Below are 24,550 nucleotides of genomic sequence, written 5' to 3' on the forward strand. Positions count from 1 at the left end.
GGTGTGTGGGTGGACAAGAAGCTCATGGTAATCCACCAATGTGTGCTTGCAGCACAGAGAGCCAAACATGTCCTGGGCTGCTTCAAAACCAGTGTAGCCAGCAGACCAAGGGAGGTGATTCTTTGAGAGCAAAATAAATAGCTACATAAACTGAACAGTCTGGGGAGGTTGTCCTAACGAAGATCTGAGAGAGTTCTGTGTGCCATTTCTCTCCTGATGCTGTGTTGGGAGTTTAGCTGACTAGAGACTGGAAAAGTACAAGGCTGTGGCTAATTCTAAGTCTTGCACCTGCAAGATGGCGTGTCTTTGGGTCTAGCTGGGTATGATAAGAAGTAGACAGAGAGCCATGAGAAATAAGAAATGTAGGCCCAAAAGAATGAAGAAGAGTTGATGGTATAGTTTAACCAATAGATCACTAGGCTTACAGAATATTCATAAGCTTATTACTTGCTGTGTAAGTGTCTGATGCTCTCTTCAATAAACAGAACTTGCTGATAACTCATATTGAGTGTCCGAGTCTCCCCTCACCAACAAATGGCTCATTCCCGACAGATCATTCTGCAACAATGCTGAGCATGAGTTTGGCCATCTATTCAGATGAAATTCTGAATGTAATTTACCTTGAAACCCTGGAAAGACATAATCATCCTAACCATATGGTAACTATCCCAAATTGAACACTTCTGTGCAAATCATGACAACCATAGAAACTTGAAGACAAAACAAAAGGAGTATAGTGAAACCTTCTGAAGTCCCTAGTCTAGTCTCAACAGGAATGTATCTTGCAAAAGAAGGCTTTAATCAAACAGTTCCGGTTTTAACAATTTTGCTGCAAATGCTGTAAGTATAGTCGGGAGTACTCACAAGCAATACTTACCAACAAAGACACTGTTAAGTTCTGCAAGTTAAGGGTCTTGCTGAGCATCACTCACAAGGGAGATGGCTTCCACTGCACACCAACTGGGGAGCCCCCAGCAGCCAAACCCAGGCCCTGTATGGGCTCAGCCAGAAGTATCCCATTTGCTGGGGACATGGACTGCCAGGCTCCAAGGTCCCAACAGAGACCAGCTGACAGAGACCAGGGTGAGATCAGCTCTGGGAGGGCTGTGAAAAGCAAACGACTACTGCTTGCTTCAGTTTTATAAACAGACTTGCCCATATGGAGCTCCAAGATAAATCACAGCTTTTGGGTTTGATTATGAAAGTCACATGTTTAAGCAGTAGAAATGCATGGAGAAAGAAGGATTACTGTATAAGCATGAAAGGTCTTAATGAACTAAGCGAGGTTCATGTCCCACACATTGAAGCAAAAATTTCCAGCAACTGGAACTACCATTTCATGACAAACTTCCTCATCCAGCACAAGAAAGCTGTTGAGACTGGAGAGAGAAATATTGAAACTATTTCCTCTCACATCCAGCAATTCCTCTGCTTAGAAATCTATCATACCATCATGAACTTACAGAACGTAAAGTTCACCAAAATTGTCCTAATATCATCGTTACCGCTCCCAGAATCTGGGGCTTTCAAACCAAAATAATATGAACAATGCACCTTTTCATTATTGGCAAGAAGTACTACTGCTGTTTGTTTCAAAGTCACAGTGTACATGGAGGTGGTATGTGGAATAAGGTAAGAACATGCTAAATGACAACAGCCTTCAGTTTTCTAATCTGGTGGTAGCAACACAGGAAGAAAACATGTAGGTGCTACTTCTTTCGAAGTAGAGGTCTTCTTCAATACAGAATCAGCACAGTAAAAAAAAATTCATTAGAACATGCAGCCTGTTGGTCAAAACTGGCCTTCTCAGCTTTTATTCAGCAGTAATAATCTGAATTATGTACACTAGCTTCTCAGGTAAATTCACTTTTGAAGTCAAGCATTAAAAACTGCAATGCTTTTCCAGAAATCCAGAATAGTCTACAAATAACCAGTTCTTCCTCAACAGACAAGAAAAAGATGGGATTTACATTTTGTCTAAGCTCTTATTTTTTCACTATGCCAGGTTTAAATATCTTTCCCTCCATAAGTGTTGCAGCTTAGCAAGAGGAATCAACAAAACAGAGCATAACAGCTTAGAAGTGTTTTGGCCCCCATAAAGAGCAAAGGAACTACTTCTTTGAGACCTATAAAAATAAAATTTACAGAAAACCTGTGCAAGTTGGGAAGAACAGTGGTTTTATACAACTAAAGCAGTTATGCTAGCAAACTCTAAATTAGACTTTTGTTCAGAGGAACTACTTTGTTCAGAGAATCCATAGATACTACACTGACAATAGTAGCATAGGATAATCTCCTCTAGGGAGGTTCTAGCCCCAGGAGAGAGCTTGACACTAATGCTCTTTTTACAGTTTCAGAACTACTTTTAAGGGTAAAGAACCTTGATCTATTTTCCCATGCTAGAAGGAAGAAAGGAAGTAGCTGAATTAGTCTAAACCAGAAGGCAATAGACAAGTCAAGAGTCACTCTCATGGCTAAACAGGAAAACATACTTCAGTTAAAAAAAAAAATAAATCTGTAATTTCAAATGAAACAATGATGTTTAGTTGAAACTGGGACATCTTGAAACTGGGTCATCTCCCAGATTTGCCCTAAACCAGGACAAATATATAAAACAGAGTTCAGAATCTGAAGCAAAAACCCCCAATGTATAAGAAATTACAGCAAATGCAACTTCAGGTGCAAAGCTAAAACACACCCATGGCTCTAAAGTAGTAAAGGAAGTCTACTTGAGTGCTCCTGAAGGCTTCCATCACCAGTCACCTGCTCAATCAACCTAAAACAATTTTTCTCACAGCCTTCTATAATCCAGGTACTATCAAAATAAATACAGTTAACAAAAAAAGCGATGCCACAAACCAGATGACCTCATACAGCTTACTTGTTAAATTACAGGCATCACATCCTGACAAGTTTCACTCCTTTTTTGCTTATCCATTTTATTTATATGCCAAAATAGGTAGTTACAGCAGTTGCCTTTATCCAAACACATGAAGGACAGAAACACTGCATACAAAACACTAGCTCAAGGTACTCAGTGTATTGGTATTTGGACAGAAGTTAATTTTCTTCACAGTCGCTGTAATGGGGCTGTGTTTTAGATTTGTGATGAAAACAATATTAATAACACAGAGTTGTTTTACTTATTGCTGAGCTGTGCTAGCACAGCACCAAGGCCTTTTCTATTTCTCACAATGCCCCATCAGCAAGCAGGCTGGTGATCTGAGAGCTGTAAGGGACAGAGCTGAGACAGCTGACCCCAACTGACCCAAGAGATATCCCATGCCATATGAGATCATGCTCAGCATAAAGATAAGGGAAGGAGGACGAATAGAGCAGTGTTTGGAGTGATGGCATTTGTCTTCCCAAGTCATCATTATGTGTGATGGGGCCCTACTTTCCTGGAGATGGTTCAACACCTGCCTGCCCACGGGAAGTGGTGAATGAATTCCTTGTTCTGCTTTGCTTGCATGCACAGTTTTTGCTTTCACTATTGAACTGCCTTCATCTCACCCCATGACTTTTCTCATGTTTATGTTTCTGATTCTCTCCCCCACTGCACTGGTGGAGAATGAGCAAGTGCCTGCATGGGGCTGAGCTGCCCACCGGGATCAAACCAAGCCAGAAAATGGCAGAATTAAGGTAACATACAACCTTGATATATTTACCTTAAATAGAATAAAGACAGTGCTTAATTACACACCCCTACTACTTTGAAATTTAGGAGGATAAGTGTTTTTTATTTAAGAAGTCTATCCACAATACCAGTTCTAAACATTTTGGATATTCCTGTATAGGTTAGTTCTGTAAGGGGAACCAATGAAACTTACATCATCGAACACAGAGTGGAATTAATGAAATTTACTTTGGATTTAATTAAATTTACTTATTTTGCTATTTTAATAAATAACACAAGCACTTGAAGAACATTAGGAGAACAAGGAAATACACGACAGGAAACAGATCATTTAATGAAATTATACAGAAGTGTCTTACCCTGCGAATTGCCATGTGACTGTGGTAGCCTTTACGCACCATGAGACAGGAACACTTACACTGGACTTGAAATGGCCACAGGCAAAATTAATTCCTAATTTACAGGAAAAAAAATTCAGAACTTAAATCCTTGTTCACTAAGTTTAAATATAACCCAATATGTCACTGGCTATATTTTACAGAAACAACTACTGTCACCTCAGAAGTAAACGTTTTAATTATGCTAAAACTGTTACAATAGTTTACTGAGGCAAACAAAACCATACCTCGGGTAATTAATTGTTTTTCTTTTGCAAAATAAGAAGCACAGCTGGCATATTGATAAGCCAATACTTGGGGACAGAACTGGCAGCATAGTCAGCAACACATGACATTTCCTGTGCCAGAGAGGAGATCTCTGGAAGCTTCAATGTATTTACATAAACTGTTTTGGTCTTTATTGCTATTAGGTTTTACTGACGGATTTCCTCTCTGCGGACCAAAACAAGTGAATCACTATTTTCCCCTCCTCCTTTACACATGATATTTACAAAGAAAGCCTAGCTTTCACAGATGCCTCCCTTCCCTCTGAGGAGGGGCAAAAGGGGAGAGCAGGGAGCAAACCTCAAAATATTCAGCATTCATAGTTAAGACAGGGTATAGAAGGTAAATAGCAAGGTAACAGCTGTGGCAAGCAGGTACAGAACAACCCAAAATAACTGCATGGTTACAACATTGTTTAGATGAGTCTTAATGACAAATTAATTACTCAGGTCAAAACACAATCCTCGGTCACCTTTCCAAACTGAGTGGAGTAGCACGTGACATATTCAGCCCCAGCAGAGCCAAGAACAAAGAGGAACTGCTCCTGTAGTTACATGTCCCCAGTGTTTTCTTTGTGCTGCCACTGCATTTACCTTACTGCCCCATAAGCTGACCCACAGAGAACAACTGGCAGAAAGCTAAAACTGTTTTTTGCTAATTCAGCCCCCAAAGTTGCCTGCTGTAAGATCTGCTGAACAGCAGTGCAAGAGAACAGCCAGGAAACTCCCAAGGGAGGGATATACAGGAGACTACCTTTTCTAGCAAGAGCTTGAAGTTTGAAGTCTTCTTAAACAGCACATAGGATGGATTTGCTTATCTGTGCAAATGTACCTTGGCTACTGGTCTCAACTACAAATCAGACCTCTGATCATATTCCCAAATAATGCTGTAACTAAAATCTTAAACGTCTTTGCTTTCTTAGAAAGAAAGTATAATTACACTGCTCAGCAATTTTTATAGCACTCAAGTCTGGTAAGAATCAGAAAATAAAGAGTATCAGTGGCAGTATCAGTAATCAGTGGAAATGTATAATCTTGTCTCTAATTTCTGCACCCCACCATCATCCCTGTCCACACACAGTGCCCTGCAGGTCAAATAGACAGCACACCTCAGATGTGTGAGCTGCACAGATGTCAGGTCACCCCCAGCACCTCATGGCTACCCCACTCCATCTGCAACAATCTACCCTTAAATGCACCAACATCCTTTATCCTACCAAGCAAAGCAAGTTTTGTATAGATTAGCAAATAGGGAGGCATTTTGACCATTTTGACTGTTGCTTAGAATATTGGTTTAATATCCTGGTTATTTTTGTAAGATTGTTCATCAACAGATACTCTGAAATGTTTAAATGTAGGATTCAAACATTATTTCTATAATAAATTTTGATCTGCCAGATATTGTTTTCTGATCTCAGCATTTTTATATTTGATGTTTATGCTCAGATGTGTGCTTACATTGTATTGTTTCAGTTTGAAGATTATTTCCAATCATGGAATCACAGCATGGGTGAGGTTGGAAAGGACCACAGTGGGTGATCTGGTCCAACCTCCCTGCTCAATCCTAGAGTACATGGAACACGATTGCATCCAGATGATTCTTTAATATCTCCAGTGACAGAGACTCCACAATAATTTACAGAATCCAGAATATTTAAACTGAACAGCAGAATGATGGTGGGGAAAAAAAGCTTAGCTTTGACAGTTCATTTATCCTTGAAATTTTCAGTCAGACTTTCCAAGCAGACATGTTATTCTGAATAATAATTTGGAACATTGTATTCGAATGTACCAGGAGCATAAAGTAATATTCTAATTTTTTCAGTTTGAAAGAAAAGAGAGTGATTAGTGGAAATCACTCTTAAAAAAAACAAACAAAAAAAAAAAAACCAAAAAAACAAAAAAACCAAAAAAAACCAGAAAACAAGAGCAGCAATATCAAACCTTGTCACTTGGTGGCAGCACACCAAAGAAAACCAAAACACTTGAGCACGACCACAAAATTGCTTCCCAGCACATACTACTTTAATGTCTCTCCTACAAGTGCCAGGATTCCTGGAAGGCTCTAGTCACTTCACATATTTAAGGCAGGCACCTAAAATTTTAAGACTACCGACTTCACATTCAAGGAGATAGTAAAGGCTCAAAATTAAAAGAGTTTTATTTCAGACTTATCGACATGTTTAGAGGTTCACCTACCTCCACCAAAATTGCCAGAAACATGCTAAATAGTATTCCCAAACAAGGTGCAAGGCTCAGCAAGCAAACAGAAGCAATACTTGAAAGCCAACAGTTCCTAGCAAACTGAACAAAATAGGGGACCCTGAGTCAGATGCACCATGGATTTGGATTTCATGCCACCAGGAAAGGCCTGAGAGCACACCAGAAAACTCATTACAGTCCTACATCTCTTCCACCAGCTGAAACTCCTGCCAGCATCACACATGAAAGGCAACACCACACACAGTAAGTACCCAACAGTGCTATTGCAGTCAGGGACAATGAACGAGAACTGATAGTCCTCACCCATTTAAATAATTGATGTTAAGCAAAGGTTAGATTTAATTAAATGAGTAATATTTAATAATAATTAAATAATTTAGCAAACGCTTTCAAGAAACATTTGAAACTACTACTACTGAAGCAGGAGAGGGATGCAATGAGAACACAAAGATCTGCTGACTTCCTTCTCCCCTGAGTAATGTTGTAGCAAAGGGTCATTTATCAAAGGGCCAACAGTTTGGTTATCTTTTCTCTCAAACTGGTCTTCTACACAAAGATGTACAGAGACATACAAACTATATAACGTCTTATTTCTGTAACCACATGATAAACAGCTTGGTTTCGCTAGAATTCTAAAATCTCAAATTTTGGTTTAGATTACTATTTGTAATCTACATGCCAAATTTACTATTAGGATTACCATATGCTATCACATCATTAACACACAAGTTGCAATGACAGTTCTATTTTCTCTTTATTAGATCTTTATTATTATAACTACAAGATTTAAAAGAGAGCAATTTCTTAATAACAATCCCATACAAAAGCAACTAATGAAGTCTTTATAGTGCTGAGGGGTTTTTGCACCAAACATAAGATGACATTATCCAAACAAGTGATTTCTGGAACAAAGAATTTGAGCTTAAAAGAGCAGAGTACTCATATGCAAGCTTCAGGGAGGTGCAGTCATCAGTTTAAGCCAAGCATTAGGAAGTAAGTATGACCTGTACCACAAAAGAGTGACTCCAATAGTTAAAAATATTAAATAAATTCAAGTGGAGAAGATAAGCTCTGCCTCCTTTCCCCCTACCTAACCAAACAGCTTACAGTATACACACAGTCTGGTAGGGCCCTTCAATTTTATCAGCTTCATTAAAACTCCACCTTCAGTGGGACACACATGAAACAACAGCCTAATCCAGCATTGCAGCAAGGAGATAAAATGGAAACCAAGGGAGAGAGATGAAAGTGAACACAGCAAGCAAGAGAAACGCAGCAGTTTGCCATCAGAGGGAGTAGGAGCCTTAAACAAGAGTGTTCAGCTTCTAGGTGGGAACAGACACACAGTTCTGTGATTATGAACACCTACACAGGTTTAAGGGAGGGCTGGTCCTCCAAATTCTTATTGAGACACAGCACATATGTGCAAAAACTGCAAGAAAACAAAGTTTTTGTTGAAAAACAGAGCTGCTGTACTATTTTTACAAGTAGAAAATAGGATACAATGGGATAATGAAAAACAACTTCAAAATTCTGCCCATTTAAATTACTAATATTTTTAAAAGTTAGGAAAATGTGCTCCTGATCCTTTTTTTCAGTAAACTTACTGCCTTTAAAAGAAAAAAACCAACATCCTATATCACAACATGGAACTAGTTTTTGGACCTGACTTAAATGAAAAGGGAAACATTAAACAAATAAGGCACAGAACTATTTATCAATTTTATCCCAAACTCTCAGCTCCACTTCAGTGCTGTTCAGTGCCAAATGTGCCTTCAACACACTGCATGTTCCTCAACCTTACCTGTAAGAGCAGATCCTCAGCTGAGGCATGGAGAAAAGAGAGGTGAATGATTCTGTGTAAAAGAAATAATATTCCACTACTTCCACCACCACACACAGGTTTCTAAGATTTCTTTTTTATCCCTGTTCCTAAAGAGGAGAGATAAACCATTCAGCATATTCAAGACTGCCATACAAGACAACAATGAAGCACTATCAGACCCACTCTGTTTTAAAAAGGAAAAACGTTTGCCCATTTATCTGCATCCCAAGTTGCAGAATACACTAACTTCCCCATACACTAGGAAAAAACAGTTGTCTATATTCCAGAGGTACTGAAAAAGTAGCAGAGTAGGTCTACAGTACCTCAGTGTATTTTTACAATGGAGCCATTCATTTGCTCATCTTAATTTTTCCTCATTTAAAAGTGGTCTCAGCAAAATCAGCAGAGGTCTGGCATCTTTTAAAAATAGGGTCAATTGCATTTTAGGTAGGGGAAACAAAAAAAGAGACTGCTTCCCTAATTTTAAAAGGAAAGTGAACTAAAATCTGATTGAATCATAGCAAAATAATTCTCGTTGGGGTGGTGAGAGGGAAACACTCTTTTTTCACAGGAATCAAAAGCTGGAGGCACATACTTGGTGTTAAGTACGTTGCCTGCTTAGGACAAGTGTAAATGAGTCATACCATCTGTACTGACATTCAGATCATTGTCTGGCAAGATAGCAGGGATAACACAAAGCAATATGATGCTCTGCTCTTAATGCTATGGATGCAGTTAAGCTGGGAAATAGAGGGAGACTTAGCAGTTAAACTAAGAACTACCTACAGTGACAGACACTGAACACCTTGTTCTCTGAATTTATAATTAGTTGTGGAGTGCTACACAGAAATCAATAGTACAGAAGTATCTACAAACTCATATATAACAATACTGCAGAGGCTGATTAATGCTGTATTTCAGATGAATATTCCTATCTCACAGAATAATGCAGATAGGCTCAAAGTATAAATAGATTGGAGCAAGAAGTCATCGTGGAACATCAATAATTCAGAGGGAAGCTATTTAAGATAACCATTTGTTACAGAGACAAGACCAAATGCATTGACTAAGAAAAAAAATAGCAAGAAAACAACAGAATCAACACTGGCAAGCAGCCTTCTGAAGCAAGTTGTGCTGAGCAGAGTAAAAGCAATAACCACATTAGAAGAAATGAGGAGCTCACAAAGATGCAGTGTGAGACTAATCTCAGCAAAGGTGGGGGAAGTCTCACCCAAAAAGATGCCTCATGGCAGCATCTAAGCCAGGGCAGACAAAGCATCACCAGTGTCTGGGGCAACATGCCACAGAAAACTGCCATTCCCAAAACAGCTGGGTGGGTGGGGGACCCAAACTCATGGAAGTCATAACCAAGGCTTAGCATGAAACGAATTTTTAACACTGGAAAAATGTGCCAAGTTCAGGTGTCTTTAGTACTCTTTTAAAAAGTCCTGCAAAGTCCAACTATGTGTGAGGCTGAGCTTACCAACATTACTTTAGTTGTAAGAAAAGCAATATATTTTAAAGTACAAGACTAAGCTCTACTTTGGATCTCAGGATATGTAATTTAACATATGTAGCACTGAACCCTCCATCTTTTACATCTGATGAGTGTCAGTGGTACTAAATGATGCTAAAGACTGTTTCAATGTAGCACAAACACAGAATTTATTTATCATGGTTACATATAAACTACAGTACATACAGGAAAGACAACAAGTTCTTCCCAAGATATTCCTGAATATCTTGGGGGCTGGAAGGAGGAGAATAGACATCCATCTGCTGTTCCAAAATCCTTGTGATTACTTGTTTATATTTATACCAAGCTTTAAGCAGCAAAAATGTACAAATAATTTAAAATGGTATCTCACTTTCTCCTTGTTTTCATGCCTTCATCTTTTAAGTATATAAGAAAACTGTTTACAATCTAAAAAAAAGATCACTGATGTACTTATATTGGTTTACTTACTTGATCCTCTAATTTTTTGTTGGTTAAAATCAGGCATATTATTTCAGAGTATTCTAGAGGTTATATTAACAGCATTTACAACTCCCAGCAGGTTTAGCAGCAGCAGCAGCAATTCACAGGGATGTCTGTCCCCAATAATCACAGTTCACAAGTAGGTACACTAACATAAAATCAATACCATTAACATACACATGCAGCTGTGAGCCGAGCTGATTTGAGGGGAAGGAGGAAGATTTGAGGGGGTAGGAGGACGCTATCCCTTACTGTTTCCTCAGTGACTACTATTTACCAAGGACAACCACGTGGAGGAGCTTCACAGGCAAACAAAGCAGTAATTCAAGCTGTTTCATTATGAATCAGCAGAACTGTCAGAGATCATGGCAAAAGTATTACACCATTTTTAAATAAAAGTAAATTAAAAACCAGATTTAATAGTTCTCTTGATGTTGAATCTGACTCTGTGATTTGCTATTCAGATAAAAGCTTTGAGCTTGAGCAGTTCCCTGGCATAAAACAAGAGGTGAAATAACGACCTGACAAGCCTGAGGATTTGTGAACCTATGAAGCATCCCAAATGACATACGTGAAAACACGTGTTGATCCTCTGATGTTCACACCACTGTTAAAAATGAAAAATGATCAAAGCAGAAGAGGAGTAAGATCCTCTAACAAATCCAGAAACCTTTACCTACATCTTATTTCAGCATGTGCACATGTATCATTTCAAACAATAACAACTTATACAAAAAGCCATATCAACATTGAAAATTCTTATGACATACACCTTAAAAAACCCCACAAACAAAGTAGTGCAGCCACTGCACTCAGATGCAGCTGTGGCCTTCATTTTCACTTTTACAATTCTTTAAGCACTTCAGAGATAATTTCCATTTAAAAATTTGGGAAGAAGGCAAAGCAAGCAGAAGATGAATTCTGATCAAACTTAACATCAAAAGGACAGATAGACAATAGCATTGCTCCTCAAGCTGAGGGAAGAAATCTTTACATTTCACACATCTTTTAGCAAGGTAATTATCTGGATAAAAACGAGGTGGTGTGCTGTGAGTCACAGCAGTTCATACATAAATCAACCCATTAAGAAACTTCACAGCCAGGACAGACTTCTTTAGAACCTACAGCTACTCTTCAAAAACACTGTACATATGACAAGAAAAGAGTAATGCTTTCTATTCTGAACAGATGCCTGTCACATTCAAAGAGAAATAAAAATCAAGAAGTGATGTTCATAGACATTAATATCAGAAGAAAGCACAGGTTTGCAGCTATTTGAGTCTATGTTTGTCCATAGCAGGTTACCTCTCAAAGCCTACAGTCACAGAAACCTCAGAGCTTAAAACACACAGGAGGACTGAAGAGTTAAAACCCTCAGATTGTGACTGTGGAACAGAGACTTTCTAGTATACAGCAATGACATATTTCAGAACATCCATGGGAAGACAGCAGTTAAAAATTGATATTGGGTAGAGGGAGGAAAGAATTTAGCTATCTGCCAAGGCACAAAGATTAGACTTGATCAATAGTATTTATAGGATGGCAGGGTGGAAGTTTGAGAGGTCATCTTTTACCAGCACACCACCTTTAGGAAATTGTTTCTTGATTTATGGGTTTTAATCATTACTATTTAGTTTTCATGTGTCTGAATTTTAACATTTCCACTCTACCAAATACAACGGTAGGAAAAACAGGAAGAAGAGTTAGGAATATTTTAGATAATACACATCCATCAGACAGAATGATAAAACCTAAATACTATTTCAAACAAAAAAGGATGCATTTGCAAAACTAAGTTACAGGCATAAAAAAAAAGAATGCCTACTGGAAACATTCAGCTCATACATTAAGAGAAAGAAGCCACCATAAGTAAAAGCTTCCTTGGAGTTGCTTCTCCCTCCCTGAAAAGAAAACAGTACCTTTAAAAAGAATAATTTTAGATTAATTTTTGAAAGCAAAAATAGAAGTACATCCAAATGGCCTCACTGGATCTTTAATGAGGAAGTGCCATATTACACTGGGAATAACAGTGCATGCAGTCATTTCTCTATTCCCAGGGCCAGGCAAGCAAACAGCAATTGTCTTCTTAATCCTATTGGCTAGGCCTTTAAAAAAAATTGGAAAACATAACAAAATATATGGAATAATTCAAATCCCTTTGAATAGATTTAAGAATCTGCAATTTCATATAAACACTAGCACACATGGGGTGGTGTTGTCTTATCAGCCTTGAGGCTATTGTAACAGGACAAAAACATGTTTTTAAAATGGGAGAGTCAGAATTCACTTGGAATAGAGGCATTCCACATAGGTGTGTCAGAACAAAGCTTTGAGATTTTAACACTGCTAACTGATACACAGCTTTCATTCCCCAAATTGCAAAACAGTAAAAGATAACTGGCCAGTATACTCAGACACATTTTTGCATACGGATGTAGCAGCACTTTAGTTTACAAGAGGAGTAAATCAGTGAACTGCAAGTCAAATATTTGAATGAAAAACAAGATCCACATTTTCCAGTTCACTGTAATTCCACAGGAAACACAGAGGATACTACCACTACACTTTAGGACTTCCTTATTCGAGGGAAAAATCCAGTTGCTTAGACAGGACACATGGCCAAACATCTCCTTTATGTGCACTCTGTCAATTGCTTAAAGCTTAAATCATGACTGCCACTTCCACATAATTGAATGAGGCAAACTGGCATCTTTACCTGCCAGGCACAAGTGCCACACCAGATTCCACTACATCAATACAGCCTGCAAAGGGAAGAAAATCAGATACCTCTGACTGCCAGAAGCCAGTCACCCTCTCTATCTGACCTGAGGACTGCTGTACAGAAGAGCACAGTTTTGGAGTTCAGCAAGATCTGACCATTACAAAAAAAAAAAAAAAAAAAAAAAAAAAAAGGGTAATTTTTTTTAAAAATACCATTACATTTCAGTTTGTGGAACACTTCAAGGGATGAGAAAAAAGACAGGTTAACTGCTACAGCTTGGTGGACACAGACATTCTCAGGAAAATGAATCCCACCCAAGTCATGCCATCAATCTAAAGCAGACCACACAAACCAAACTAAGACCTTGCTTAGTTAAAGTGCCATTACACTGACTGAATAGAATTCTCTTCCAAAGTAGGTTTGCCTACTTACAATTATCTAGGTGCAATGCTCTTAAACACAAATAAAACAAGTCAGATTTTTTCTTGACAGACAGGACCCAAGAATTGTGCCACATGAAAATTTCAAGTTTTTCACTTCTTCAGGGTGAAGATAGGGGCCAGATGGGAAAAGATGGTGAGAACACATCTCCTTTTTTGAGGAAAGACTGTGAGAGCTGGACCTCTTAGGTTAGAGAAGACAGAGAGGGGATCTCATCAATGCTTATCAATATCTTAAAGGTGGATGCCAAGAGGATGGTGCCAGACTCTTTTCAGTGGTGCCCAGTGACAGGACAAAGAGCAGTGTTCATAAACCAAACCCCAAGAAGTTTCACCTCAACACAAAGAGCAGCTTATTTTCATTGAGCTGACAGAGCACTGGAACAGGCTGCCCAAAGAGGTTGTGGAGCCTCCCTCTCCAGAGACTCAGTTTAAAACCCGCCTGAGTGAGTATCTGTCACCTGCTCTGTGTGACCCTCTTGGAGGGTAGGACTAATATCTCCAGAGGTCATTTCCAACCCTGGTGATGAACACACCTTCCAACCTTCCAAACGCAGAACAGCAAAATAATGTGCACTAAACAGGGTGTAATCCAGCACATCAAAACCAGCCACAAAAGAAACCCCCCGTAAAATGATTATTCTAGCATCTCTCCACAATAGCAATGCAATGTTGCAGCAACACCTCTCAGTCCTGACTGCTTAAATCCCTCCCTTGGGAGAAGAAAAGCAAGCTACTATTAAATAAGATCACCAGGTGTGACACTCTTCAGAACAGACAGCTGAATGCTTTACTTACACTTTTTAAATTAATCTCTACCTGTGTTCAGAAGAAGGGCAGATCTGGGCAAATCAAAGTGAGTTATCCTGAGTACTATTTTTGCTTTTTGGATGCACTTAAATAGCACATGATAACCTTTACACTGCATTAATTACTTTAATGCACTAATTACTTTTATTACTTTTGCTATACTTTCTAATTTGTGATTTTATCAGAGTAGCTAACAAAAACAGAAATTAAAAAAAATATTTTAAGTTGTTTTAATTACATGTGCCACTAACTAAAATCTTCCAAAAATATCTTGAGTTAAGTAGTCCACAGTATTTCCTTCATACAATGACAGTTAATGAGCTGAATCAATGACTTGGGGGTGGCCACAAAGTCTGTCAAAATTTTAGGATTAGCACAGTTCTGTCAGACTTCACTTCATTGCAGAAGCTTTTCTTTTTCCCAGCTTCTTCTGATTTTCAACACTGAACAGACCAATTAAGAGGGGTAATTGTAAAGAAAATACCATTTGTTCCAGAAGAGGCTACTGTCTAATGCTGCTTTCAAACAGTGAGCTTTCACAAACTCGTTCCAAGTGCTTAGTTCATGACTTCCGTTCATGAAGCAGTTTGAATTCAATCCTCTGGCAAGAAATATATACTGCTTAAGTGCTATGTTTTATAATTCTTTGAAAGCAAGTAGATGCTATACTTAAATCTTAGCAAGTTATATTCATATCTTTTCCTAATGTAATTTTTAAATCAAAAATTTCATCCTGTTCTCTATGTACTCAAGCTCAAACATTCCCTTGAAATTCCCACAATCCATGCCAATAAACCACACTGAAAATAGATTAACCTTTTGTCTAGTCTTATCACTGAGAACCTTTGTACAACATAATACAAAAAGCACAACAAAAAGTACTCTGTATCTTCTATAAACATGGAACATAAAGTACAGAATAACAAGAAATTTGCCATAAATGTAATTTAATTTGCAGCACTGACTCTGATTTTTAAACACTAATAGCTACATAAAACAGGTATTCTCAAAACCTTGCATACTTTTAGTAATTTGGTTTATTTCAGCATAGCAAAGAAGATTCTGCTATCCTCTCATATTCTGTCCTCTTACCAAGAAAATCTATAATCTGATGCTTAGGTAAGCTGTCTTAAATATCAAACTATGTTTCCTATTAACACTGTAAAAAATAGTTCTTTATTTAATGTTTGTCATTGTCATTCCCTCTCCCATCCTTCCTGTATTCATTTGTTTATGTTTTACATTTTTATGTCACTCGTCTGGGTTTTGACACCTACTAGAAACAGCCCACAGCCATGACAGCTGACCTACTCAGAAAGCAGCTCTTGAACAGCTGCCTATGACTTTTAGGCTAAAATTTAAAAAAAAAATTAAATGGTGCTGATGACCAGCTTCAAGAATCACCCTGAAGTAGGGGCTGTAACCTAAGTCTTCAAAAGCATACAGGTGATATGTAGGCAACTGTTTGTTTGGAAACTGTTAAAACAATTTTATTATACCCTAATATACTGATAATTATTCTCAGTGCATTCTCACAGTCAAAAGACATGCCCAATTTGTTTTTTTCTTTTAAAGAAAGCTTTGTAGTTTTACCATTGCCTATTCCAGAAAATAAAACCAGTCAGATGAATGGCCTCATCCCCAACCTGCTGAATTAAATGTTATTGCAGCACAATCAAACCAAGAAACAGAATAAAGTAAGGAACAGTCCACCTTGATAGATAAGGTTTTCATTAATGGCAATTCAAAATGTTATCTTCTCTAGCTGCTGATAAAAATATTTGCACAACCGGTGTGCTTATGTTGTGGTATTCCTACAGCTACACGAGGTGATGTGTGGAATAATAAACACTAACTACTATTTTCTGTTTCCATTTCCTGTTGAGCTGAGATGAAAATTTCTCTTCTATTCCAGAAGACTGCAGTTTACTCTTATACTGACATGCTTTGTTAATTACTATTTGCAGAGTTTATTTCAACTTAGGCATTTTTCTATGAGTGTTTTCATACTAGATATTTCCCTACCCCAAGCACATATCTCTGTGCAGGGAGATAGAGGGATCACTAGTCACAACAGGCATGACTCCAGGCCATCGCTGGATGGTGTCCAAGAATGAAAGCTGCACACATAAGAGGCACAAATGTTGAAGGGCCCTCTATCCATACATGTTTCTATGAGGAAAAAAAAAAGGCTGCAGCAAGTTCAGACTACTTTTGGAATATGGTTTTCAGGTAACTGGACTACCCAGACATGGTCTTGTACTTTCACTGTAACCTCTTAAGAAGAGATGGAAGGCAAGAGAAAGTAATTTTGGTGTCATTTTCAGAGCTCCAGTTTCAAAACCGACAAGTAGAGCATGTGATCACCCTAAGAGGGGGAAAGCAAGTCTAAAATGTTGCAGGAAAACTGACACACTGTTGTCAGATCAGAGATGGGAAAAAGCTGAGTATTCTGACAGGCAGCTCATGTGGTAAACAAGGATGTTACAGTGGAACTTTTCTTCTTTTGGAGTTTTCAGTCAATGTAAGTCAACATAGTGTGTTATAAATAGAAGCAGAGTTCTGCAGACCCTAGGTTCCTTCACAGTTAGAGAAGAATTCACAATCACACTCAAAGCCCAGAACAATCATGAACCAGACACAAAAATCAAGCCTGTTGTTGAGTTTCCAAACGCATTCTAAGAAGTTTTAGACCAACAGCATCAAAGTTACTCAGAGAGAAAGGTCCAAGGCAGACCACAGTCAAGTTTCTCCACTCACCTCCAGCCCCCAAACCAAAGGACACTTACACAAGGCACATCATCTGTGATTACAGGACATCTGACACAAAGACAGACATTAGAGTAAGTTTATGTGATACAAAACACTCATTTGTACTTCCTACTTTGGAAAACTTCCAAGAACAACTTCACAGCCCTATGCTAACCCAAATAATTTGCCTCTCCCCTCCCTTTTCAGCCCTTTGCAGAAGAATGAAAGACTGCTTAAGCTCAGCTACCACCTAATATCAAACTGTGGCCTTAGGCAGTAGATTAGAAGCCAGTGAGTTTCAACCATTATTGTTAGAAACCTTGCAAATGGAAACAAAAAAACTTAAAAAACAACTCAAGGAGAAGCACATCATTAAACTCCATCCTACAATTACAGAACTCTAATCTTTCATAAAAATTGACCTACTCTGCTGGCTTAAAAGAACAGGGTTGATTGAGGCATGTACTCCATTTCTCACACACGCAGTCCTACCCTACACCAGAAAAACATTTGCATTCAGTAGTTCATGTATCTGTATTTCTTTCTCCTATCTGTCAGCTGAAAATGTTGGCACTCACTGTGGTAGATAATTTCCAAGTCATATAATTAGCATAGTTTTGGCTGTTAATTAACCTCTTAAAAGGAAAACAGAATTACAAGAAAAACATACCCTAATGTTTCTGTCAGTATTTTAACCTTGCTTGTTACAGGTCATTTTCATTGCTTCTTATCCAGTGAAAAAATCAAGACAGTGCAAATATACACCAAGGGATTGCACCTTACTTCTGCAGCCATGCCACACAGGGAAAAGTAAGAACTTGGCATTCTGAACAGGCATCCTGTGACAACACAGCACTTCCCAGGCAGGCAACATATCACTGCACTCCACACAAGAGCAGGTCACGAAACCCTGAGGTCAAATGATGTAATTCCAACAATTCCCCCTCTTTTCTTCAATTATCCATCCTACTTTTACAGGTTACTTTTCCCAAAAAAACAAGGTGTGTGTCAGGCATCATAAAAGGAATTCTAGGGGGTAGGACAGTCATATATGTATGACTATATATACATACAAAACAAACATACATATAAAAACCAACACCAGGGCTTTTTTAGACACATCTAAAACACCTGTATGCCAGTAAAGATAATAAGGGTTGCCACAACATGGAAGGCTGAGCTCCAGCAGACACTTCTGAGATCTTTTCTCCAGGTACATTCATCCTGTATTTAGGTTCAGTTCACTCCGGCCAACTGCTGCCACCAGATCAAGCTTCAGGCCTGCAGGTTTCATTTGTGCTTGTGGCACTGCAGAGCCAAAGAGCTAATTTTCTAAAGAACTTCCTCCAGAATGGCAGGTCCCAAACCACTCTGCAACACCTCCAGTCAACAAGGAGGAGAGCCCTGCTAATACTGGTGTGGCAGAGTGCCAGGGAGGGGAGCTGAAGCTCTCTGACAGCCTCCAAAGCACCGCTGGCACTGCTGTTCCTCCCGCCGCTCAAACTGACACTGATTCCCTGCCTCATGTGAGCTCCAGCAGAGCTTTGCAGAGGGAAACATCTCACTGCTCCCCCATGAAGGGGTGGGATGGCGAGACAGGAAACCAGAGTGATACCCTAAATGTGTGGGATACTTTGTACAGCCATTGCAGCAGCAAGAGAGAGCCTTCCAGGTGACAATAAGGCTAAAATGCAAAGATGTAATCAACAGATTTTCAACAGTCATGGCAGTTTTTCTGCAAAATTCTTCCAATGCTTGTGGACACAGACTCATGAACCATGGCACTTATAGTAATTACTCTTGAATTATATATGCAGTAAGTTTAATACTGAAATGATTACAAAAGCAGTTTTAACACTTGCAAAATATTATCAAAATTTTATCAATCTTCAGGTGTGAAAACCCCATAAATTATCTGTACAAGTGCATGCTATAAAAAATACAATTTTTAAATTATGGCTTGCTAGATGTGGAGAGTTAACAAAAAAAAAGTAAGCAAATTCATGATATGCAGAGTCAAAGTCCTTTCAGAAATAAAAGATATGGCTGCATGCTGCTATATTTGCCCTTCCAAAATAACAAATTTGGTATACTTGATCAAAAACCATTTTTTACATCTCTGGGTGTAGAAAAACAGCAGGAGGCATCCTCATCTGTGTATTATTCACAGTGTTAGTTTGAGATTACAGATGCTGTGAAAGTTCCCTTCCTGTGCTGTAAAAAGGTGCAGCAGGTAGAAAAAGGAATCAATATCTTCAAGTCATTGCAAACACAGCTCCACAGGGCAGCTGGATACCTGTTGGTCCTTGGATGATCTTTGACTATGAAACTTGAAGTTCATCAGAAGAGCATTGCTGCTCACTGATGCTGACAAGCTGGGATATCCTAACCCTTTCTGTCCTCCTGGTTCTCTCTGGTGTTCTATAAATCCTCTCCTCCTTTCCTCTTTGCTCTCATTATGAAAGCATTCAAAGAACTTCTCTCTTGAGCTCTGTTTCTTATGGAGTAGATTAACTTGACTATTTACATCCCTGATCGCAGAAATCATAATTTGCTAAACTTACGGTAAAATATAGAAAAATATCTATGGACAAGTCCTAATATATTCTTTATTTGAAAGGTTTTATTTTAATAGATTTACCCTTCTGTAATCTAAGCAGCGTTAGATAATAAACTTTAAATGTTCCTGTGCTAGTGATGGAAAGGAACCGCAAACAATGTCAGTGGGTAGGTCTGGAAGAAATAAATGAGCTGCTTGGTTACTACAGGATCAGTACTGCTGCAGGTCAGTAATGGCCTTTGCAGCCTTGCAGTGACAGAAAGAAGAGAAAGTGTTCTTCTACAAGTACTCCTCAATACTGAAAATTATCCCCCTGAATGTAAGAGCACTGTTAAAAAAAAATAAATTAAGAGATCCAGAAGAGCTATAAAACAAAATACAGCTCCTGGAACTGAGACAAGGAGCCAAGGAAATAAAAGCCATCAGGCAGCACAGGGTTCTGATCTGGCAAAGACTGCACAGCAGCACAGAATTAAGCATAAGACCTCTTTCTATCGATCCTCATGTTTTAGCCAACACAGCAAGAAGGGAACAAAACTGTGCAGTTAGCAAGGGACAGAGGAAGGGCTGAGGAATGCCATTAACATGCTGTTTCTGAAGCACCCTTCTACCATGGCTTGGGACATCGCACTAATTTGAAACAATGAGTAATAATGTAACCAGAAAAACAAGGTTAGCATTTTGTTTTTCTTCCTCTCCTGATTTATGTCCTTCCTTTTAACCTACCAACAATACTTTGTAGGGACATACTGGTGAATGAATGAAATGTTAGCAGACACTACACAGTGATCTGAGGCAGGAAAGACACATCAAGTGCTTGGGATGAAAAAAAGGACTTGCATAGATTATCTGCCCACTCTCATGAGCAACTGACAGAAGAAGCAGATGACCTGAAGATAGCACAGGGAAAGAGAGAATACCCCAATTACCCCAAATATGGTACAAAACTTAGTCTGCAGCAATGAATTTAAATCACTTAATGATTTATTAGGTATAAATTATGTTAGAATATAAATAACTACAGACCTTCCTGAAAATGCTTTTCACTGGCCCCAGGTAAGCTGCCTATGACACAAGCAGCTCCTTCATCTACGTGCTGGGTAGATCCCTGGTCTATTATGCTGCCTGCTGTTTGATGACCAGGCTCCTGATGGAAGGTTCAAATTTTCCTTTGTCAAGGGGACCAGCATAGATGGAGCTATCAAAACAAAAACAAAAAGGAGGACAAACAGCAAAATCTTGAAACAAAACATGGATTCGTCATGATTGCTAGAAGTTCTGTAAGCTCTAAAAACCGCTTGTTTTGGTCTCAATGCTTTAACTGACTGTAATTTCATTTTCATTTTGTCATGCTGACTGTTCTTGCTTGTGCTCCCTTCCCTTCCTTCCTTAAGGCAGTGCTGTATCTTCACTTTGCCAAAGAAAAATTAAAAAAAAAATCTATGCTTTCTTCTCTGCACCAGCTGGAAGCAGGTACAGGACTTCAGCACAAAGTGAGAGTGGATCTTAAGTATAATTGCATGACTGCACAATTAGCAAGAGTGACTTATAGGCAAATGCTCATCATCTTGAATTAGACAGGCCATTAAGTGAAGTTCATTGTCTGAGAATATGGAAACATTAAACATTTAGGATGACTTCACAACAGTTCAAGACACAGTCAGAATTAGACTGCAGTCATGTAAACAGGCAGTTCCCTACAAAACCTGAACATTCAGGAAGTTCTAACATGAGTCAGTTTACAATTGTAAACACTTTCACCCCCGTCCAGGTAACTTTAGGTCTGAAGTTTAACAACATAAGCTTGAGTTGTTTTTTTCTTTTTTTTTTTTTTTTACCAGATGCCAAGCATTAGACTAGGCAGACTTCTGCTTCATACTTCTCAAATTTATATACCATTTCAGTAACTTACTGAGAAAAATATTTGTTCTCAGGCTGCCCTAAATAGGTAGACTTTATTCATGTAGAAAACAATCTACTTACATAGTACTGTTCACTCAATTCACATACATACATTACTGTAGAGGTAAACAATGAAAATCTCAGGTCATATTCAATTCACAATAAAGAGCATCTCAATATTTAAGGACAGAAGTCATCAGCTAAGTCACTAGCTTCAGCTAACAAGCAGTTTCCTAATCTACAAGAATGCTACAAACCAACTGTTTTGTCCCTCTTTTATTTGCATATCAGTGCTGGTGCTTCCTCTTCATCTCTCTGCACCCACACAGCTGGCTACAAGTCTCATCTTCCCTTCCCTCCCAGCTACTCAGTCCCACCACTCTCACATGAGCTCTGGTTTCTGTGCTGAAATGGGTCAGTGCTGTATAATTCATCAACACTAGAATCACAACTGAATTAACAGAGTTAAACCTGTACATTGCCACCCCCTGGGAAGAGTGCTAATGTCTTTACTAAGGAAAGCATAACATTCCCTGACATTTTGGAGCTTAAACATTAAGATTCGTTTCTCTTTGTACAAAGGATAACACCAAGACACCTTATTTCAGATGTATCTTGAAATGCCAGATGAGAACTTGTCTTCCACCCCCAACAATGAAAGGAAAACAAACCTCCCAAAAATCAGCACTGTAAGCATGCTCCCAGTGATGTACTGCTTTGTTTACTTTTTTATTGATGTGAAATGTTCTATGATTTTATTGTGATACAGGTTATTTAAAAACAAACATTATAAATAACTTTGAAACAGTTAGTCACTGTAACTAAGGCAACGAATCTCCCACTCAATTTCCAGAAATAGGAGTAAGGAATAGAGGTAAGAACAAAGTAAAAAGTTGGTAGAAGCAAGAAAACAAATCATCAGATACTAGTCTGACCTCAGGATGGCCCAGCTGATTAGAGAAAAATATCAGGTATGGCAAATGAGAAACAAACTTGCTGACAAAAGATGAGGTGGAGAATATGAATTATATAATACCAAATAAATTTCATTTCAATAATCATATTCCACAACCTGTTTCAGTGAATGGAACAACCCTAGGAATCTGGGAAAATAACAATCCATGCCAGATAGCAGACTGCTAGCTCAGAGTCTCAACAGCTACTAGTTTCCTACAGGAATCATCTTTTCTTGTGGGTGCTAAAGAAGGCACTTCTTCATAGAGACGTGCCCATTTGCCTCATTTTCCCCTGATATTTGCCTCCAAATAATGGCCAGAAACCTTCGATGCTATCTACATGAATAGACCTTTATATCCCCACAGAAGGCTGCTGAGTTAACAGGATCTGCCTTGAGGATCTGACTGCAGAATCAAGGCTGGCTTTGTTTCTCCCCCACCTCTTTTTTCCTCCTTCTTTTAAAAGGTTTATTTTCTTGACTGAGGAGAACTGCTTGTTCACAAGTCAAAAGTTCTAAAGTTATCTTGGGGCAATCTGATCCCCCCAAACGAACACGTGGTAGAACCAGGGTCTCTCAACACATTCTAATGGAAGGGCTGGTAATTACTGCATATAACAAGATAAACAGAGTTCAAGTTACTCAGAGTTGCCCATCAGCTAAAGAAACTTATCTTCTCAGCACATGTAAGTTCTTAGCCTGGGAACAAGAGAACTAACAGTAAGACTTTAGGTGTCTTGGTAAGAATTACAATTTCTTATTTTCATTATCTTGTATACAGTTTGAAAAGATTAGATGCAAATTTTAGGAAGAACATACAATGGACAACAGAGTACAAAGAGCTGGTTCTTAGCTACTACAAGACTCATGAAAGAAATTATTGGTTTTTTTTAAGAGTAACTTGAAAGTAACTACTACCAAAAAAGTCAAAAATAAAACACACATCTCATTAGCCTACATCTGAACAGAATTTGTAGAGCAATACCACATAATTCCATTTCCACCATATCCCTCCCTCACTGAACAGCAGCAGCTCCTTTTCATCACCACAGGAGACCATTCCTCCTCTTAGTGTAACAAGGAACTAGTTGGGACATTTATTCTTGGCATAAATTCTAAAAGAATGAAGTCTAACGCTGGCAGTAATGAAAATAGCAACCATAGAGGCATTCAGAGCCTTCACTATGACACTGCAAACATTTGTTTAACTGCCAATTGAACAAGATCCATCTCAGCTACGAGAAAGATATAAATGGGCAATAAAGAAGTCAGTGCTCTCACTGTTCAAGGACTTTAAAATAAGTGGTCATCCTAATATCCTCATGCAGTTGTTCCTACTCAGATCCGCGCCACTCATATCTGACTTATGGAAATAAATGCACTGCCTTCAAGCACAGGCTAGCAGTCATACAGGAAAATACCATACAAAATCCTTTCACATGCCCATCATTATTAGCCCTAAGACATCTTCCTATTACACATTTAAGATTCAGAGAAAATGGGAAATGCATAATATTAAAATGCTTAATATTAAAACTATGATGCACTGAAAGAAAAATATAAAGCTTTACCAAATAGAATGACATTGCATCCAATGAGTTTTGCCAGAAATAGTTATAGAGCTGCAAAACTAGAGAGAAAAAAAACAAACAAAAAACAAGCCAGTTTTGATTCATTTCACACCTTCCAACAAAACTCTGCTGAGATGTAGGCTCATGTGAGCCTAAAAGATGACCTATAGGCACATATGCAGGTAAAGTTTGTAATAGAAAAGGAACAAATCCCCGGGCTGTTGGGCAATCCGAATTTCACCTGCACGCTAAGGAAAACTAAGCTGTCAATTACCTCTTAGGCGTAAGAGAGACGAATTCACAGCCCTTAAAGTAAGAATGTATCTGTTCTGGGAAACAGTGTTCCTAGAACCTACGACTGCATAACAAAATCCCCAGAGGATAGTTAGCCTTTCACCCCTAGCTATGCAGAGGTGAGAGGGATTTCACATAGGAGACCAAGGCAACCACTGTGGATACCCACAAGCAAAATACTCCTTTTTTAGCCCCACCCCATACCTTCCCTTCCACACACT

At 38.6% G+C, this 24,550-nt stretch overlaps 1 protein-coding gene across 2 annotated transcripts in view; it reads right to left on the reverse strand.

Moving 5' to 3' along the window:
• The window catches only part of ANKRD28 (ankyrin repeat domain 28), a 119,787-nt gene that overhangs the window by 91,568 nt on the left and 3,669 nt on the right, over positions 1–24,550 (reverse strand). The window contains exon 1 of one of the 2 annotated variants that reach the window (XM_054273270.1): positions 3,997–4,055. The exons of the other annotated variant lie outside the window; for it this stretch is intronic. Coding sequence (XP_054129245.1) covers positions 3,997–4,038 — 42 coding nt within the window. The 5' untranslated portion in view covers positions 4,039–4,055. Of the gene's footprint in view, positions 1–3,996; positions 4,056–24,550 lie in introns of those variants that run through there. 2 annotated transcript variants of the gene reach the window in all.

This window comes from Melozone crissalis, unplaced genomic scaffold (assembly GCF_028551555.1).
Source record: "Melozone crissalis strain CALT ecotype California unplaced genomic scaffold, PUWL_Pcris_2 ptg000016l_1, whole genome shotgun sequence".
Taxonomy (NCBI): domain Eukaryota; kingdom Metazoa; phylum Chordata; class Aves; order Passeriformes; family Passerellidae; genus Melozone; species Melozone crissalis.